Source organism: Nycticebus coucang, chromosome 13, assembly GCF_027406575.1.
Source record: "Nycticebus coucang isolate mNycCou1 chromosome 13, mNycCou1.pri, whole genome shotgun sequence".
NCBI lineage: Eukaryota > Metazoa > Chordata > Mammalia > Primates > Lorisidae > Nycticebus > Nycticebus coucang.
Genome location: NC_069792.1, coordinates 74,448,195 through 74,464,657, shown reverse-complemented (window position 1 = coordinate 74,464,657; position 16,463 = coordinate 74,448,195). Strand labels below are relative to the sequence as shown.

Genomic DNA, 16,463 nt, shown 5'->3' with positions numbered 1-16,463 from the left:
GAAACATATGAGTGAGTACACATATATTCTCATTCTAAAATGTGTTTCATTTGACTTCTGCAACTTGAGTTTTGAGACAGGAATAACACAAATAGAATTGCTTAGGAATTATGCAGATCAAATATTTGGTAGTTTATTTTCCAGTTGACCTTGGACAAGTTATTCTTGGGTTTCCACTTTCCTCAGCTGTCAAACGTGATGAGGTGCTGAGAGGATTCAATGTGATTCTCCATGTGTGGAATTTTCTTCTTTACTAGCATATACTAGATTAAGACACGTACAACTATTGGTCAAAAAATGCTGATTTTTTTTGTAACTCAACCCAATACAGTTTGTTGTTATTACTATTATCAACAACAGCATGTCATTGATATTTTATAAGAATCAGAGACATCTGATAACATACAGTTAGGCTAAACTGCTAGTCAGAGTAAATATTCAGTAAATGTTTCCTTATATCTTTTCTCACATTTTAGGTTTTCCAAATAGAACATTTATTTATTTTTCATTAAATTCCATTATAAATCATCAAAAATTGGCAGAGCCTACTGGAGCCTAGTATTTGAACATTATCTCTGGAAATTCTACCCAAATCTTGTGTGTGTGTGTGTGTGTGGTTTTCGGCCGGGGCTGGGTTTGAACCTGCCACCTCCGGCATATGGGACCGGCGCCTTACTCCTTGAGCCACAGGTGCCGCCCATCTACCCAAATCTTAATTAAAATATCCTTGATATTTGGGGATAGAGCTGGAATTTGTGTCAAAAATTGGCTTAAACTTCTTTAACCCTAATAGGAAACTTTCACCAAAGCGCAGCTTTCATCCTGACTCACTTGTTCAAGAATGCATGATGTTCGGGAGGCTGAGGCAAGAGAATCGCTTAAGCCCAGGAATTGGAGGTTGCTGTGAGCTGTGTGAGGCCACGGCACTCTACGAGGGCCATAAAGTGAGACTCTGTCTCTACAAAAAAAAAAAAAAAAAAAGAATGCATGATGCCTATATTAAGTTTAAAACTACCCTGTAATCAATTAACTGAATCTTACGCCCCAGTCTCTGCTTCACCTATCACGTTGGTCAGCTCCTAACTTCCATTCTTAAATCCTGTCTTGGTTTCCATGCTAACCAGGCTTGGTTACTTACACATCTTCGGTTCCTTAAGTCTTCTTTGGTTAAGGCTCCTCTCTTCTTGATGATTCAAGCTCATAGTATTCACTATCATCTTCTCTGTGATAGCACTTAATATTTTTACCAAACTTTGGAAAACTTAATTCAGTGATATTATTGATTTATAAACCTCACAAATTTAGTAACAGAGAGTGCTTTTGTGAGGCCACAGACATACATATTCTTCTTCTCATCTCTTTTATGTTTTTATTATTGATTATCTTTTCATCTTACAGTGAGAGTGTATGTTCAGAAACTTTTTATAAAAGTTTGAGTTTATTTGAGCTATACCAGTGACAGCTTTCAAAAAGATTATTTTAGAATTAGGAGATAAATGCCCATCCCCCTTCACTAAACAGAAAGGTGTCCATTGTCAAATTAGTATTAATGTAGTTAATTAATATAATTTATTATAATTTAAGATATAATATTTATACCACCGTGCTTATATTTAGTAGCTATAGTTTGATGGCCAGAATGAATTCTCATAATAGTAAAAAGTTTTAAATCATTTGGTATTTTAAATAAATAAACCAGGTAGATGTAGATAATTCATTATTTAATACTTAACTTTAAGACTAAGTGTACCTGATCTTATAATTATTGCCTCACTTTAAATTTTCTTGTTGATTTAATAGTGGCTTCTGCTATGCTCTGTCTTGTAAGTCTGAAGTTATTTTCCCTGGACTTGTACATGTATTTTATAAATTTGACAGTTCAATCTTTTCCTGTGTTGGGTTAAAGTCACATCGATCATTTAGGTTTTATTTATTAATATATTTTAATATGCTTAAAAGATAAAAATATGTTTTTTCTACTCAAACCTAACTTTCTTTGTGAGATCGAGGCAGCCATCTGTCTTTTATAAAACATCACCTTCATAATGCCTTTTATGATCAAAAATAACATTCATAAAAAGCTTTGCAAAATGAAAGTTCTTTGCAGTGAAAAAATAGGACAGGCCTCCATGTTGAGGCATTTTACCTCAGAGATCATATTTCTTCCTCATGTGAGGAAATGTTTTTGTTTCTCCTTCTGTTGTTGTAATTTCCTAAATATCTCAGTTTTCTTGAAATCTGCTATGCAGTCTGGATGGGGTTGGTTTGTCATAAATACTAATACTCAGTTCTAATTAATGCCCCCCCATGTAAATTGCACAACACTTGTTTTAACTGCAATTTTTTTGTAGACGGTGACTTTATATAATAATAAATATAATAGTTATAGCTACCATTTACTGAAAACTTAATATTCTGGGCACTGAGTTAGATGTTTTCCATGTACTATTGCTAATTTTCATAATACTTCTATAAGGTAAGTATTATTGTCCCATTTTAATGATGAAAGAACGGAATGAAAAATTAGGTAACCTGCGTAAAACTGGAGAATAAATAAATAGAAGGGCTGGCTAGAATTCCAAACAGATCTACCTGACTTCTAGGAATGACCAGTTTTGAAAAATGAAAACAAAACAGCAATACCTATAGCTAAAATGTATTGAGTTCTTGCTAAACGCCAGCAAGTGTCCTAAGCTGTTACTGTCTCTTGAATAGATCATATTTGATAGTATATAAATCTAATTTCCATAGGAATTTAGCCAAGGCCAGAAATTGTGGTTCACACCTGTAATTCTAGCACTCTGGGAGGCCAAAATGGGAGAATTGCTTGAGGCCAGGAGTTTGAGACCAGCCTGGGCAACAGAAGAAGACTCAATCTAGAAGAACAATTAGCTGAGTGTGATGGCACAGGCCTACAGTCCTAGCTACCTGGGAGGCTGAGCCCAGGGAGGAAACCTTGAGCCCAAGCTTTTAAGATTACAGTGAGCTATGATTGCTTTACTATATTCTAGCCTGGATGACAGAGAGAAACACTGTTTCTAAAGTAAAATAAATAATAAATTAAAATAATTCTCTCTCCTTTTCAAATAAAAGAAATAAAATTGAATAAATAAAACTTGTCAAAGTCATTTACATTTATCACAAGATAATGAGTCATCTAATTTTTTCACATACCCTCCTAATTATAACTTGTAGCTTCAAATTTCTTCTTGCTTCTTTTGCCTGGGACCTACCAGTTAACAATAGTACACTGATAGGTTTATTGCAACTTGGTGTATTCTTTATAGCTTCTAGAATGTGCTATTGTCACTATGCCAAGAGAAAATGAGTTTTATTAGAGTATAATTTTTGCTAACGAAAATAACCAAGAAATGACAGTGTAGCCATAATATATATTTACTACTGTAAAAGAGAGGCTGTTTTAAGATGCTTAAATCTATTGTCCAGGGCACTTTTTTGCAGTTTTGGCCAGGGCCAGACTTGAACCTCCTACCCCGGTCTATGGGGCTGGTGCCCTACTCCTTGAGCCACAGACATCACCCCCTGTCCAGGGCACTTCTTTTTTCTCGTATCAGAGCATTAGGGAAACTCAATTTGTATACAGAAGATTTTCTTAGTGTGCATAACATGATTTACTAATTTGAATAACCTATTTTTTCTATTATTAGATCATTAACACACTTTCCTTTTAAAGAATGAGTTGATTACAAGATGATTCATTATTTTTAAGAAATGTATTTAAAAGGCCTGTAATGTCATTCAGGTCATCTTTTAAGATTATGTTACCTTTATAATAAATGCTGTATTTGGGAACAAGTATATTTAGCTCTCCAAAGTCTAGTTTTAAAAGAAACTGCTTAAAAAAAAAAAAAAAAGAAACTGCTACAGATATAAGGACATGCTTTATATAAAATATGAATCACACTTGCTTTAAACTGCATGACCCCTTTGCCTCACAGAACCTAAAGACCTGACCTCCTTTCATATTTTAATAGATAGAACACTAAACTCATAAAAGGTTTTATTGTTTGATGTCCAGAGAGCGGTGGTGGGGGAGTATAGACGTCATGTAATAATGTGACTATGTGTATAAAATGAAGTAGGGGAGCTGAAAAACAAACCACTGAAACTGTAATGGGGAAAGGAATGCCATTTACTATCAAATAAATGATTTAATAACTATTTAATGATTATTAAAATGACTATAATTCATGTTAAAATTTCTTACTTTATTTTGACATTTTGCTGAGGTATGGTATTCTGTTCTCTACAACAGCTTTCTGTCCTTTCCAGCCAAATACCATGAGAAACACAGGATTTGTTAAACATAAAACAGTGGTATTTCTTGACTCATTATAATGAGTAACATAGTATACCACGCCACCAGGGATCCTGTGGTACCTCAGGAAGAGGGTATTAGGAGAGGTTTGTTACAGGATTTTGACCATGTAACATGGTTGTGGGAAATGTTCAGGAAGCATGGTTTTCTTCTCGATTGGCCACTGGCAGAAAACTGGAGCAGTTTTATGAATAGATATCTTAATCCTTTTTGTTCTCCAAGTGGAGGGAATGAAATATAACTGTGTAATTTGTGTAGGAACAATATTCACTCATTTTACCTGAGATGAAAGAATCTCGGTAATTTTGATCATTTGAGCAGCACTCTTGTTATAATTATGGAAAAGTCTTATTTTTGTATTGTTTCAACAAGGTCAAAGATTTACCTTCTCTGGTGTTAATCCTTGGTGAAATCATTTCTGTTCAGGAGGAGACCTGGCCTGTCCATTAGAGACAGGACACTGTGCCAAGTAACTCAACCACGCAGAAATGAGGCTGTCTGCAATGACTTTTCAGATTCTGATAGACTCAAGTTCTAAGGCAGGATACACTCAATTCACCATCTGCATGTGGGGAAGCCAATTTATACCACAGAAGTTACAATTTTCCATGGTAATTCAGATTTTTCAACAGTTTGTTTTCCCAATGGCTTGCTCTTGCTTCTCTAGGGAAGTATCAAGAATGACTTCTCATTGATCTATTCCTCACGATAGAAACTTTTTCTGTGTCATCCCTAAATCCAAAGATAAACATTTGCTCTTGATTTCTAATATTCTCCATTTTTAAGGAGAGAAGCAGACTGATCATAAAAATAATAATGGTGCAAAAGCAATATTTTTAAGTATTTTTAACCTGGGTGAAATGTGCTTTTATGGATCATGTCTACCCACTAGCAAATTTTCTCCAAAATGGAAAAAAAAAAGTATTTATTTTCTTCTCATTAGAATTCGGGTTATATTTATTAAATACTTTGCTTTCAAGTGGAACTGTTTCAGCTTATTTTAGATAACTTTTGATACAACACTCTGTCAATAGAAAAGAAGCCATACTCTGTAAATACTTTAAAGAAATTTACTCTGACCCATATTTGAGGACCATGACACACAGCCACACTCCAGAAGCCTTGAGATGTGGATTTGCTATACTTGGGGTACAGTTTGGTTTTATATATGAGACAGGAATTACAGGTAAAGTCATAAATCAAAACATGGAAGGCATATATTGATTTGGCCTGACGGTGGGACATCTGGAAGTGGGGACCCACAGGTTAGAGGTGGTTTTAAAGATTCTCTGATTGACATGCTGAAAGAGTTAGGCAAAAATCAATGACAAGTTAAGATAAGAGTCTGTTAATCAGAGAACACTACAGGAGATAGGCCAGGAGGCGGTGGTTTGTTGTGTCTATTGAGGACCTGCCTCTATGTCTTCCTAGCCTTAGGCCTCTTAGTAAGTCATAAACCACTTCTCTAAGGAAGGAGGGGGGCGTGGTGAGGCACGTCTGATCTCCTTTCTCTTGGCTAGCCACTCAGTTTTAGGAGATCCCCTTGGACAGCAGGGGGTCCAATCAGTCAGCCACTGTGGGGAGCTTTAAGATTTTATTTTAGTTGACAACTGCCAAATTACATAGCTGAACATAGAATTATCAATGGTTTCCCTCCCTCAAATCCTACCCAAATCACGAGATTATCATACTTTAATTACTCTGGGTGAGCACTAAAGTACACTGTGATTTATATAGAGCTTGGAATTCACAAGGGAAGGTAGAACATTATTTTTCCCCCCACCCTCGGTAAGGAATACAGTGTCCTCACTTGGCAGAGAGGTTATGCGCTTGTGCTTTTTTTGGTTTGGAGAAGGAATGGCAAATTGCCACTGTTCTGTTTTGTCCTTTTGAAGAAGCCTTTAATAGCTCAGTTGAATAGAAGTAGATAAATGCAGCATTCTTTTGAAAATGGCTTGGATGTTTCAATGCAAAGAAAATGGGATATTAAAAATAACCAAAAATTATTGCCAGAATCAAGCCTGAAAGCAATTTCAAGAAGCAGATTTGCTGTACCAGGAGCCAGATATCTATGTACATGTGAAAAAGTGGGGCACTATTCAAGTAATAGTCATCCCCCAAAGATACTAGTATGTCGAATATGATGCCCTCATGTAGTTGCTAAACAGTAAATGGTGTTTAAAAGCTGGATTACATGTCAAATAAAATGATTTCCCTAAGGAGAGCACAGATTTAGATCAAAGGTGTTTTTTAAACTGTAAATAGGATTTTAGTAGTTTTTATCTTAATGGTCATAACTGCAAAATGGTTTCTAAGAACAAACCATGAAAAGTGTGGACCTCAATGTGTGCACACACTATTGAAAATTTAGATGATGTCACATGTAGATCTTAATAATTTCAGTTCTACCAATAATTGTGTGACCTCGTCTGCCTTTAGGTCACTTCTCTAGGTTTCGATTCTCTAGGTCACTTTTTCTCCCCAGCTGACTCTTAGTAACGAAATTAGATGATTTATAGGGTAACTTCAGGTTAGCCTATGATTCAAAGCCATACATTATTGCCTATATGTGTAACAGATGTGTTTATTTTCTACCAAAGTAAACAAAGCATCTATTCTCTACAGAATGTGGTATTTTCTTTTTTTTTTTTTTTTTTTTTGTAGAGACAGAGTCTCACTTAATTGCCCTTGGTGGAGTGCCGTGGTGTCACACAGCTCACAGCAACCTCCAACTCCTGGGCTTAGGCGATTCTCTTGCCTCAACCTCCCAAGTAGCTGGGACTACAGGCGCCGCCACAACGCCTGGCTATTTTTTTTTTGTTGTTGTTGTTGCAGTTTGACCGGGGCGGGTTTTGAACCTGCCACCCTCGGTATATGGGGCCAGCACCCTATCCACTGAGCCACAGGTGTCGCCCCAGAATGTGGTATTTTCTTAATTGAATTAGTTGGTATTTCTTAAGCATGATTTCCAAAGCCCTGTACTGGTTGTGTTGAGACCACAGACATATACAATATATGATGCTAAACTCGTAGGTTTTATATTACAGTATAATGCACGTCAATGTAAAACAATAAAGCACCTCAGCATTTTCAAAGTATAACCAATTTAAATCAGAATGGAAAAAAGTTAAAAAGTTTGATATGTCTGGGAAGCCACACGAGTGCTGCGAATGGCATCCTGTTTGTGAGGAAGGTCAGATTGTAAAGGGGCAGAAGCACCATCACAGCAGCCATGCTGATGTCAGTACCTGTCAAACAGTGACTATATTCTGTCTTTTAAAAGATACTATATGTCAGAATTTATGTTAAGCACTTTACAATATTTTAACTCAATTTTAGTTTTATTTCCATTTTACAGATGGGACAATAGAGGCAGAGTGTTAGCAATTTGCATAAGGTCATAGCGCTAGCAATGGTCTGTCTTCAGAGTAATATGTGATCAGTGTGCTGTGTGCACAGAACCAGCTACCAATGCAAATTGGAGGATATCTATTTTCCAGTGACATTGGAAACATCTTCAGAAAGAGAAGCAGAACTGCACAAGGTTTAATTTCTCTCATTGCCTTCAATTACAAAACATCTGAAGTATCACACCCCAAAATCTTATTACACCCTACTCCTACCAACCAGAATAACATGCCTAAAATTCACTCATAATTGCTTAAGCAATTGCCAAATCAAAAATTTCCTTCATAAATAAAAAGTGAAAATTAAGAAATTTCCTTCATAAATAAAAAGTGAAAATTAAGAAATACTAGGGAGTACTAGTATTTTTGTTCTTATTCATTTATGAACACCACATGTCTTGAAGGAATGGAATCCCAATTTAATCTAATAATAGCTTATCCTTAGATGGTACTATGCAATTTGCAAGGCAGTATTCCTAGTGTTTTACGCATGTAAATACATTTGCTCCTCATAACCACCCTTTGAGATGACATAAAATTATTACAATTATCATTAATAATTTACAAATGAAAAAAGCAAAACAGAGGATAAGTAATGTTTCCAAATCTTCCCAGTTTGTCAGTGTTAAAAACAAGATTTGAACCCAGAGAGTCTGTATGAAGTTCATACTCAATGTCATAGAATTGTGTGTGCATGTATGTATGTGTGTGTGTATCTATATATGTATGTGTGTTCATTCACCATGTTTTCATTTCTTTGGTGTTTAATATTTATTGAACGCCACTGTATGCTGGGCACAGTATTTTTATGTCCTATAGAGTTAGCAGTTAATTGGATAAGCAAGAGTTTGTTTTCACAGAACTTACATTTTAGTGTAAGAAAATGGATAACAAACAAATAAATAATTCTTACAGATTGTGAAAATTACCAGGGGAAAAATAGAGTAACTGCAAGGGGTTAGCCTTAGGTCGTATGATCAGTGAAGACATCTCACTTTTAGTCATGTGTAAATAAAGTTATAATAGAGACAGGAAGATAGCTTTTAAGAAAGTGAGATAGACAAAAATAAAATTATATATAACATAAAGTTTTAAACATATTATAAGAGTTAAGCTGCCAACCATTGATGGTTATGTTGATTGGAGAATTAAGGAGACCGTAGTAAGTGTTAGGTTGTAGACAGATTTGATTTTTCAAAGATCATTATTAAGATATGAAGAGATATGATTTAATATCTTTTAAGGGCTGAGAATAACATCCTAGTGGGTGATATACCCCGTGACTATTACTAGTCTTTGAATTTTAGATAGAGGAGAGGAGTATCTTTGTTTATTTGTAGCTGAAAATATAAGCTGGTTATTAATAGGTAGGGGTGAAGTTAATTAGAAAAAGTTAGAGACTTTTGGAGATCATAATCAGGACTTTTAATTTAATGTATAAGTCATTTGGGAACACTGAGTTTTTAAAAAATCAATTTACAATTATTTATTTAACACCCACTACTGTAGACCTTATTTTTAAAAGGAGAAAAGCAAACAAATTTATTTAATGCATGTTTATATGACATGAGAGAACAAAGAAGAAGTTAGAGCCAAACAAATATACACCGAGATGGACAAAGAGTGGTAAAGCATGAAAACATGACCCGGCAAAGACACAGAGGCTGGGCGTGGGGCAGCAAAGGGCCTGGTAAGACCCGGCTTGAACATGTTTGTTTGGACAGATTTCTCTTGGCTTCAATTCCCTGCCATTAATGACAAGGATGTTACTTTTCTCTGGCATAGGGAACATGTCTTCAAGTGGAGATTTTTAACTCCTGATTTCATGAAGAAAAAGGGGAGGGAACTTCGTGACCTAATGTTTTTTATTTTATTTATTTATCTAGTTATTTATTTATTTATTTTTATTTTTATTTTTTTATTTTTTTGCAGTTTTTAGCCAGGGCTGGGTTTGAACCTGCCACCTCTGGCATATGGGTCCGGCACCCTACCCCTTTGAGCCACAGGCGCCGCCCCCTAATGTTTTTATTTATTTATTATTTGTAGATGCCTTTAGTTTAAAATAATTCATATTGCAAAGTAGCCTATTTTGATTGGAGTGTTCTGAACTCCTTCAATATAAAGTCTATATTCAAATATCACTAGTTGTCCCAAAAATGTCCTAAATGCTAAATTTCGTGGTGCCAATTTCCAGGCTAGCAAGCTTTGCAGAAATGAATGCATGGGATAGGGAGTGATTGTTGCAAATACAGAAATACAGGAGACTTGGAAGCCTCAGATGCAGCTGAATATGGCAGGCATCTTGTACACATGGGGGATTAGTGAGAGTTAAGGTAATGAGCTTGCTTTATCTATTAGGAAATCAATAGGTAGGCTATAAAAAACCATAGTAGGTTGATAACAGAAAAATGGCAACAACAAAATATTATCCAAATGAAGTTTATTTGTCTGTAAATGGGGGAAAATGTGTCTTACTTTTCACCTGGAATTCAGTTCAAACTCTGTACAAGTTGGGTAAATAATTCAACCATTCTGAAATTCAGCATCTTTTTGAAACATGGGTATATTTACACATATCTTGATGTAGCATTTAAATGACCACATAAAGGACCTTACAGAGTCCTTTGCACACAATAAATTCCACATGAATACTATCCTGATTTTCTTCAGCCTCTTCTCTGGCATGTAGGAGGGGTCATCCCGGAGAGACGCAGAGGTATGCACCATCCCTTAAGCCAGCTTAATAACACAGATGTGTTAGCTTCCCAGAGCTGCTGAAACCAAGTACCACAAAGTACCACAAACTAGTTGACTTAAATCAATAGAAATTTATACTTTCCAAGTTCTGGAAGCTAGAATTTTGTATCAGCGCCCTGAAGTGTCCAGATGAGGATCCTTCCTTGCCTCAGCCCAGCTCTGGTGGCAGGCAGTGTCTTCCTTGGCTGACAGAAGGGTGGCTGCAGTCTGCTCTCATCAGAACACAGCATTTTCCCTGTGCGTCTGCCTCTGTGTCTCTTCTTATTTTTTAAGGATAGTAGGAATATTGGATGAAGAGTCCACCCTAATTCAGTATGAACTGCATCTGCAACAACCCAATGTCTGTATTTTTTGTTTGTTTGTTTTAGGCACAGTCTTACTTTGTTCCTGGACTAGGGTGCCACGGCATAAGCCAAGCTCACAACAACCTCAAACTCCTGGGTTCCAGCAATCTTCTTGTCTCAACCTCTTGAGTAGCTGGAACTACAGGCACCCATCACAGTGCCTGGCTAATTTTTCTATTTTTAGTAGAGATGGGGCCTCCCTGTGGCTCAGACTGGTTTCAAACTCCTGAGCCCAAATGATCCTCCCGCCTCAGCCTCCCAGAGTATGAGAAAAAGAGGCGTGAACCACCACACCCGGCCAACAGCCCGATTTCAAGTAACAGTCAACAGGATTGACATGGATTTTAGGGGAAATCATTCAAGCCAGTACAACAGATATTAAATGACAGGGGTATAGACTGGGATATTGGCAGCAAGAATAGAGAGAAATTGGACGAATCCTAGAGTTATGTTAAAGAACATTTAGTAGAAGTTGGTGGAGATTGGAAATGAAATTGTTATAAGCTGCTTATGATTGATTCTTTTGTAGTACTTTGCCTTCAAGAATCAAAAGGGAAACAGATTTAAAGATTATTTTCATGACTCCCTTGCCCTTTGTGTTTATTCAAAATTGCATAGTTCAAACCCGACAAGCATCTCACGCAGATGCTTAGACTCCGTCCTCTAGAGCTCTCTGGGCTATACTTGTCCTCTCTCCTGCCCATTTGCAATTTTAAAGTTGAGAGTCATCTTAGGGAAGACTTTGAGAGACTGTTTCCCCCCTGAGAAAACCTATATTCTGTCAGTTATTTAGTAAATATTGGTTAAAATACAAATATAGTGGCAGGAGCTAATTACTGAATTGTAAAAAGGCAGATAAACAGATAGCCTCGGTCATGTTACCTAAAGTCTGTAAGAAGAACAAATGAGTAAAAGAATGGACGTGAACAAATGAGCAAAAGAATGGACGATAGTGAATTTTGAGCCATGCTGACATGTGCCACAAAATAGCATTCTATAATTACAAACTATCAGTGAGGGATGGAAGGGGAGGCAGCGAGGAGGCCAGGAGATGTTTGGCCCAGTAATGTAGAATTGGGAATTTAGACAGAAACTCAGAACTGTTAGCCAAAAAGAATCCATGAAGTCACATATGTGGAGATGTAGAAACAGAACGTTTCATCAAAATCAAAATTTATAAAATTGATCAAAAATTGGATTTATCTTATTGTAGGGGTGGCAGATAAGGGCATTCTACTTCAGACCCTTCATGGCCTTACAATGACCCCTTAGCTTTTAGGGCCACATTTTATAATACTGATGATGATTGGAAAGAACAAAGAAAAAGACACACTTTCCCTCACAGCACAAATGTTGTCTCACAAAAATAATATAGTATCTCTGTCCTCATTAAAAATGATGTACAACCTCTGGTCTTTTAAACCTGGCAACTGAGTTATCTTGGTAATTCACTGAATTTTCCACAGGTGGCAATAGTTGTGGATTCCACACAGAGAAAAATTTGCTTTTTCTTTAAAAAGAAAAAAGAAAACAATTTATGATTACCGTGAAGGTTAAAAATAACTTTATAGGCAAACAAAAGCGAAACAATGTACATATGATATCTCTACATCAACCTAACTTTTGAATTGATCTCTGCTCCGTGTTAAAATCAGACACAATGTCCTGCTAACCTCTAATTCATACTCTCAAAGGGATTTCTCTGTGCAGAGCTCTCCGTACCTTCCTCCCCTTTGCCCTCCTCTTTGGCGTTTCTTATAATTATATTTTTACCTTATAGCTATACCCCCTTTAATGTCTATGTTCAGGAAAACAATTTTCAAACTTCTTAACTTCTCTCTACTAAACTTTTCCTCAAAAATCCAGGCAATCTTTTTCTGCCCTGGGCTTCTTTCTCAGCCAATCTTTTCTCTAGTGGTAACTGCCCTGTGTATAGCAGGGCTTTGCTTGCAAATTAACATCCATGCACACCGAGGGCTTTCATAAACAGGTGAAAGTGCTGGAAGAAAGATGTTTGAAGTGAAGGATAACAATTTGCAGCAGGAAATTGAAAGTTCTTTTTTTTAATTCATCTCTCTTCAATCTACATTTTGAAATCATTTCCTCTTCTCTCTGCTCTTAGTACCTGGAAGTTTATTAGTCAATTATCCTCTTACAAATAGTTTTTGGTTAGATGAAGATGAATCAATGACTCGATCCTTTGCTCAAGTTTTTGTTCAAGTTGTCTCTTCCTTCTGAAATGCTGTTGTGTCCATGATAGCTCTTTAGAACTGGAAATATCTTATTCCTTCTTTAGAGTTTATCCCATTGCCCTTCTGACAGAGGAATCTTCACTGCTGTGGTTGGTGCTCCTCAACGCTCCCATAAGACTCTTGCAACGAGGGCGATGTTGAAGAAATGGGCTTTGAAGTTACAGGACGTAGTAAACTTCAGTTCTGGATATGCCCCATCCTAATTGTGCAGTCTTAAAGTAGTAACTGTATCTTTTAAATCTCCTTCTTCTCATGTACACATTGAGTACACAAAGAACTGCTAAGCTTTAGGAATGAATTAGGTGTATAAAAAACTTGCATTTGCCTCATCTGTTATAATCGTGTAAACCATGTTTCTTGAATGAATGAGAGCATTGTACATTTTTAGAAGACTTTTAGAGAAAACAAGACTGCAATCAAGCAAGCCCTGGTGTAACAATTTCTTTTATATTGTGTGGGGCTAGTTGGCATGATGCTTCTATTCGTAGAGACCTTTTCTTAGTTGCCTTTAAATTGTAGCAAATACAAATCTATCTAATACAACAAGATGACGTGTTCGAGTGATGCAGATCGTTAGAAACATGAGATTTAACAAACAGATATTTCATTGTTACACTAACATAACATGGTGGGAGAGAACTCTGGAGCACCAATACCTAGGTTCAAACCCCAGGCCTGCCATAAACTGGGTGATTTGGGCAAATTCTTAACACTCTTTAGTAGTTTTCTCCTTTATAAAATGGAGATAATTATAGAAATTGTTACATAAATTGAATAATAAATTTTTGTGAGGACTGAGTTAAAATAAGCAAAGTGTGCTATTGCCTGGAACAAACACGGAGTACTGGTTTGCAGTTCTCCCGGTCTGTTAGGGACTTTGCTAAGGGCAGGAGATTCTGTGATGAACTTTGGGGAAGAGACAAAGTGAGCAAGTAAACAAACATGAATACGAATTTCAAACTGAAATCATGCCAAAAAGGAAAAGAAAACTAAACCAGGTGTTATGAATCACAGAACAAGAAGAGAATGAGAGCAGAAAATAAGAAGAAAAAAGTAAGCTTTGTTATGTTGGGGAAATATTTTGCCCTGTACTCTCAATGTTGTAGTATATTTTTTAAAAGAAATAATTTAAACTTAATAAATTATATCTTTAATTTTTATTCCTGTAAAAAAAATCCTTACGTACTTTTTTTCCCACATGTGAGTACACATAGCTACTCAGAAAAAGAATAAACATACTGTCTATTTTTATAGCCTATCAACTAAGAGTGTGCCAACCTCCACCACCGGTACCCAATGCTGAAATTTTGACAGAAGATGATGAATTTGAAATAGGTAAAGTCCTGTTAAATTATTTTCAGTGAAAACTTATTCTTGGCAGAGCTATTTGTTTGAAAACAAGCAAAGGATAGCAGTAACCTGTCTTTAGATCCCCTTCCCCTGGATTGAGAGGGATTGTTTAGAATTCTTCAAAAAGGAAAGCAGAGAAAGAGGACAGAGATATTAAGGAAAACAATTTTGTTTTTCCAGGACGTGCAATTAGAAAACCGTGTTGGGATTTGAACCATTTAACTTTACTCTGGTGATTCTTTCCATATGGCCATTTTGCTGCCCTCTGATATGTGATAGTCCTACCTTCTGTTCTTTGAATTCAGGCCCCAGCCTGGCTCGGTAGCATGCATGGTATATAGGGTATATTAGAAGACACGTTCCATTTACGTGTCTTGGAAAATGTTTGATCGATGGTTGTCAATTTAGTGATAAATAAATTAATAAAGAGAATAAATTAACTGAATCCAGAAAATACCCCAAAGTTTGAAAAGTGATGTAAGAAGACATCTTAATGTTGTCATAATAAACTTTATAATATTAATTTTGGTTGAGGCATATTAAGGAGCTATTAATGGGCAATATACATCTCATTTGAATACAAAAGCAATAAATAGCAGCCTTCCAAATACTTGATGTATTTTAACTGAATAGTCTACTCATACTAACCAAATTGTTTACTTATGACGGTTGCTTGTATCCAGCCGGCATGTACCAGTACAGAGGGACTGGGAGTGAACTCTTTGTTTTCAGTAATGATTGTTCAATGTTTACCTATGAAGTACTGGTTGTTCAATATTTTGAATCTCACTCAAGCTTATATAACTAATAATTTTTGTGCTGATTGAGAATGACTAAAGGAGAAAATATTCTTCTCTTAAAATTGAAGTACATGTTTATTTTTATCATTGCTTTGCTGTTCACCTGAGCTGTTCTCTTCTCTCTCTGCCCCTCTTTTTATAATAGGTGATATTATCAGGTATCAGTGTCTTCCAGGGTTCACTCTGGTTGGTAATGAAATCTTGACGTGCAGGTTAGGAGAACGACTTCAGATGGACGGAGCACCTCCAGTTTGTCAAGGTACCAGTTCTTAAGATTATTCATGTCTTAAATGTTGTTTTGTTTTGTTTTGTTTTTTTTATTGTTGGGGATTCATTGAGGGTACAATAAGCCAGGTTACACTGATTGCATTTGGTAGGTAAAGTCCCTCTTGCAATCACATCTTGCCCTCAGACCTACAACAATGAGAAAAATCTATAAATGTGAAATGCTTAGGTGGCAATAGGTTATAAGTTATGCATTATGGTATTTCATTTAGAAATATTCCATTAGATCTCAGATTTAACTTTATTTTTATTTATTTATTTTTGTTGAAGTTTGGCTGGGGCCAGGTTTGAACCCGCCATCCTCGGTATATGGGGCCGGCGCCCTACCCCCTAAGCCACAGGCGCCTCCCTCAGATTTAACTTTAAACATCTTTGATTCTTTCAAGTTTTATGATTTTAGTAAACTTCAACTTATATAAATTATTTTTGCTCTGAAGGGTGGAAATGGAACTGAAGAAAAAGAAAAATCACTTTAAATAAAGGCTGCAATGTTAATTGCTTTTCCTTGGAAACTGTTTCTATTCTAAATGCTAGCTTCTTTTAACTTTATTGCATACCTGTTTAACATGAGGATCTGAAGAGAAGACAAACAAACAAAAAATAAGTGTTAAGTGGCCTTTATCACTTAAAGCCATCATGGGATAAGGGAGATGACAGTCGTATAGGTGGTACCAATACAGTGTTTGGGAAAGAGACCAAGGAGCTGTAGAATCGCCTAATTTTAATAGCTTGCGGGGCAGAGGAAGATGGACAGAGGCATTGTTCCCTGAGTCTTGAGTTCCAAATGACCAGTGAGATTATTCTGGTGGAACAGAACCAGGGAACAGATAGTCTCCATGGCAGACGTACAGGCAAAGACACAGAAGTGAAAGACAGTGGGCATGGGCTTCCAGGAATTTACTATGTTACAAGGGCACAGTGGTGATGGA

The 16,463-nt window shown here is 36.3% G+C and overlaps 1 protein-coding gene across 3 annotated transcripts in view; it reads left to right on the top strand.

Annotated features, from left to right (window-relative positions):
* Window positions 1–16,463, top strand: part of CSMD3 (CUB and Sushi multiple domains 3) — a 1,164,849-nt gene that overhangs the window by 1,052,159 nt on the left and 96,227 nt on the right. For all 3 annotated transcript variants that reach the window (XM_053559351.1, XM_053559349.1, XM_053559348.1), the window contains 2 exons: window positions 14,354–14,434; window positions 15,395–15,508. In XM_053559351.1, coding sequence (XP_053415326.1) covers window positions 14,354–14,434; window positions 15,395–15,508 — 195 coding nt within the window. The remainder of the gene's footprint in view (window positions 1–14,353; window positions 14,435–15,394; window positions 15,509–16,463) is intronic.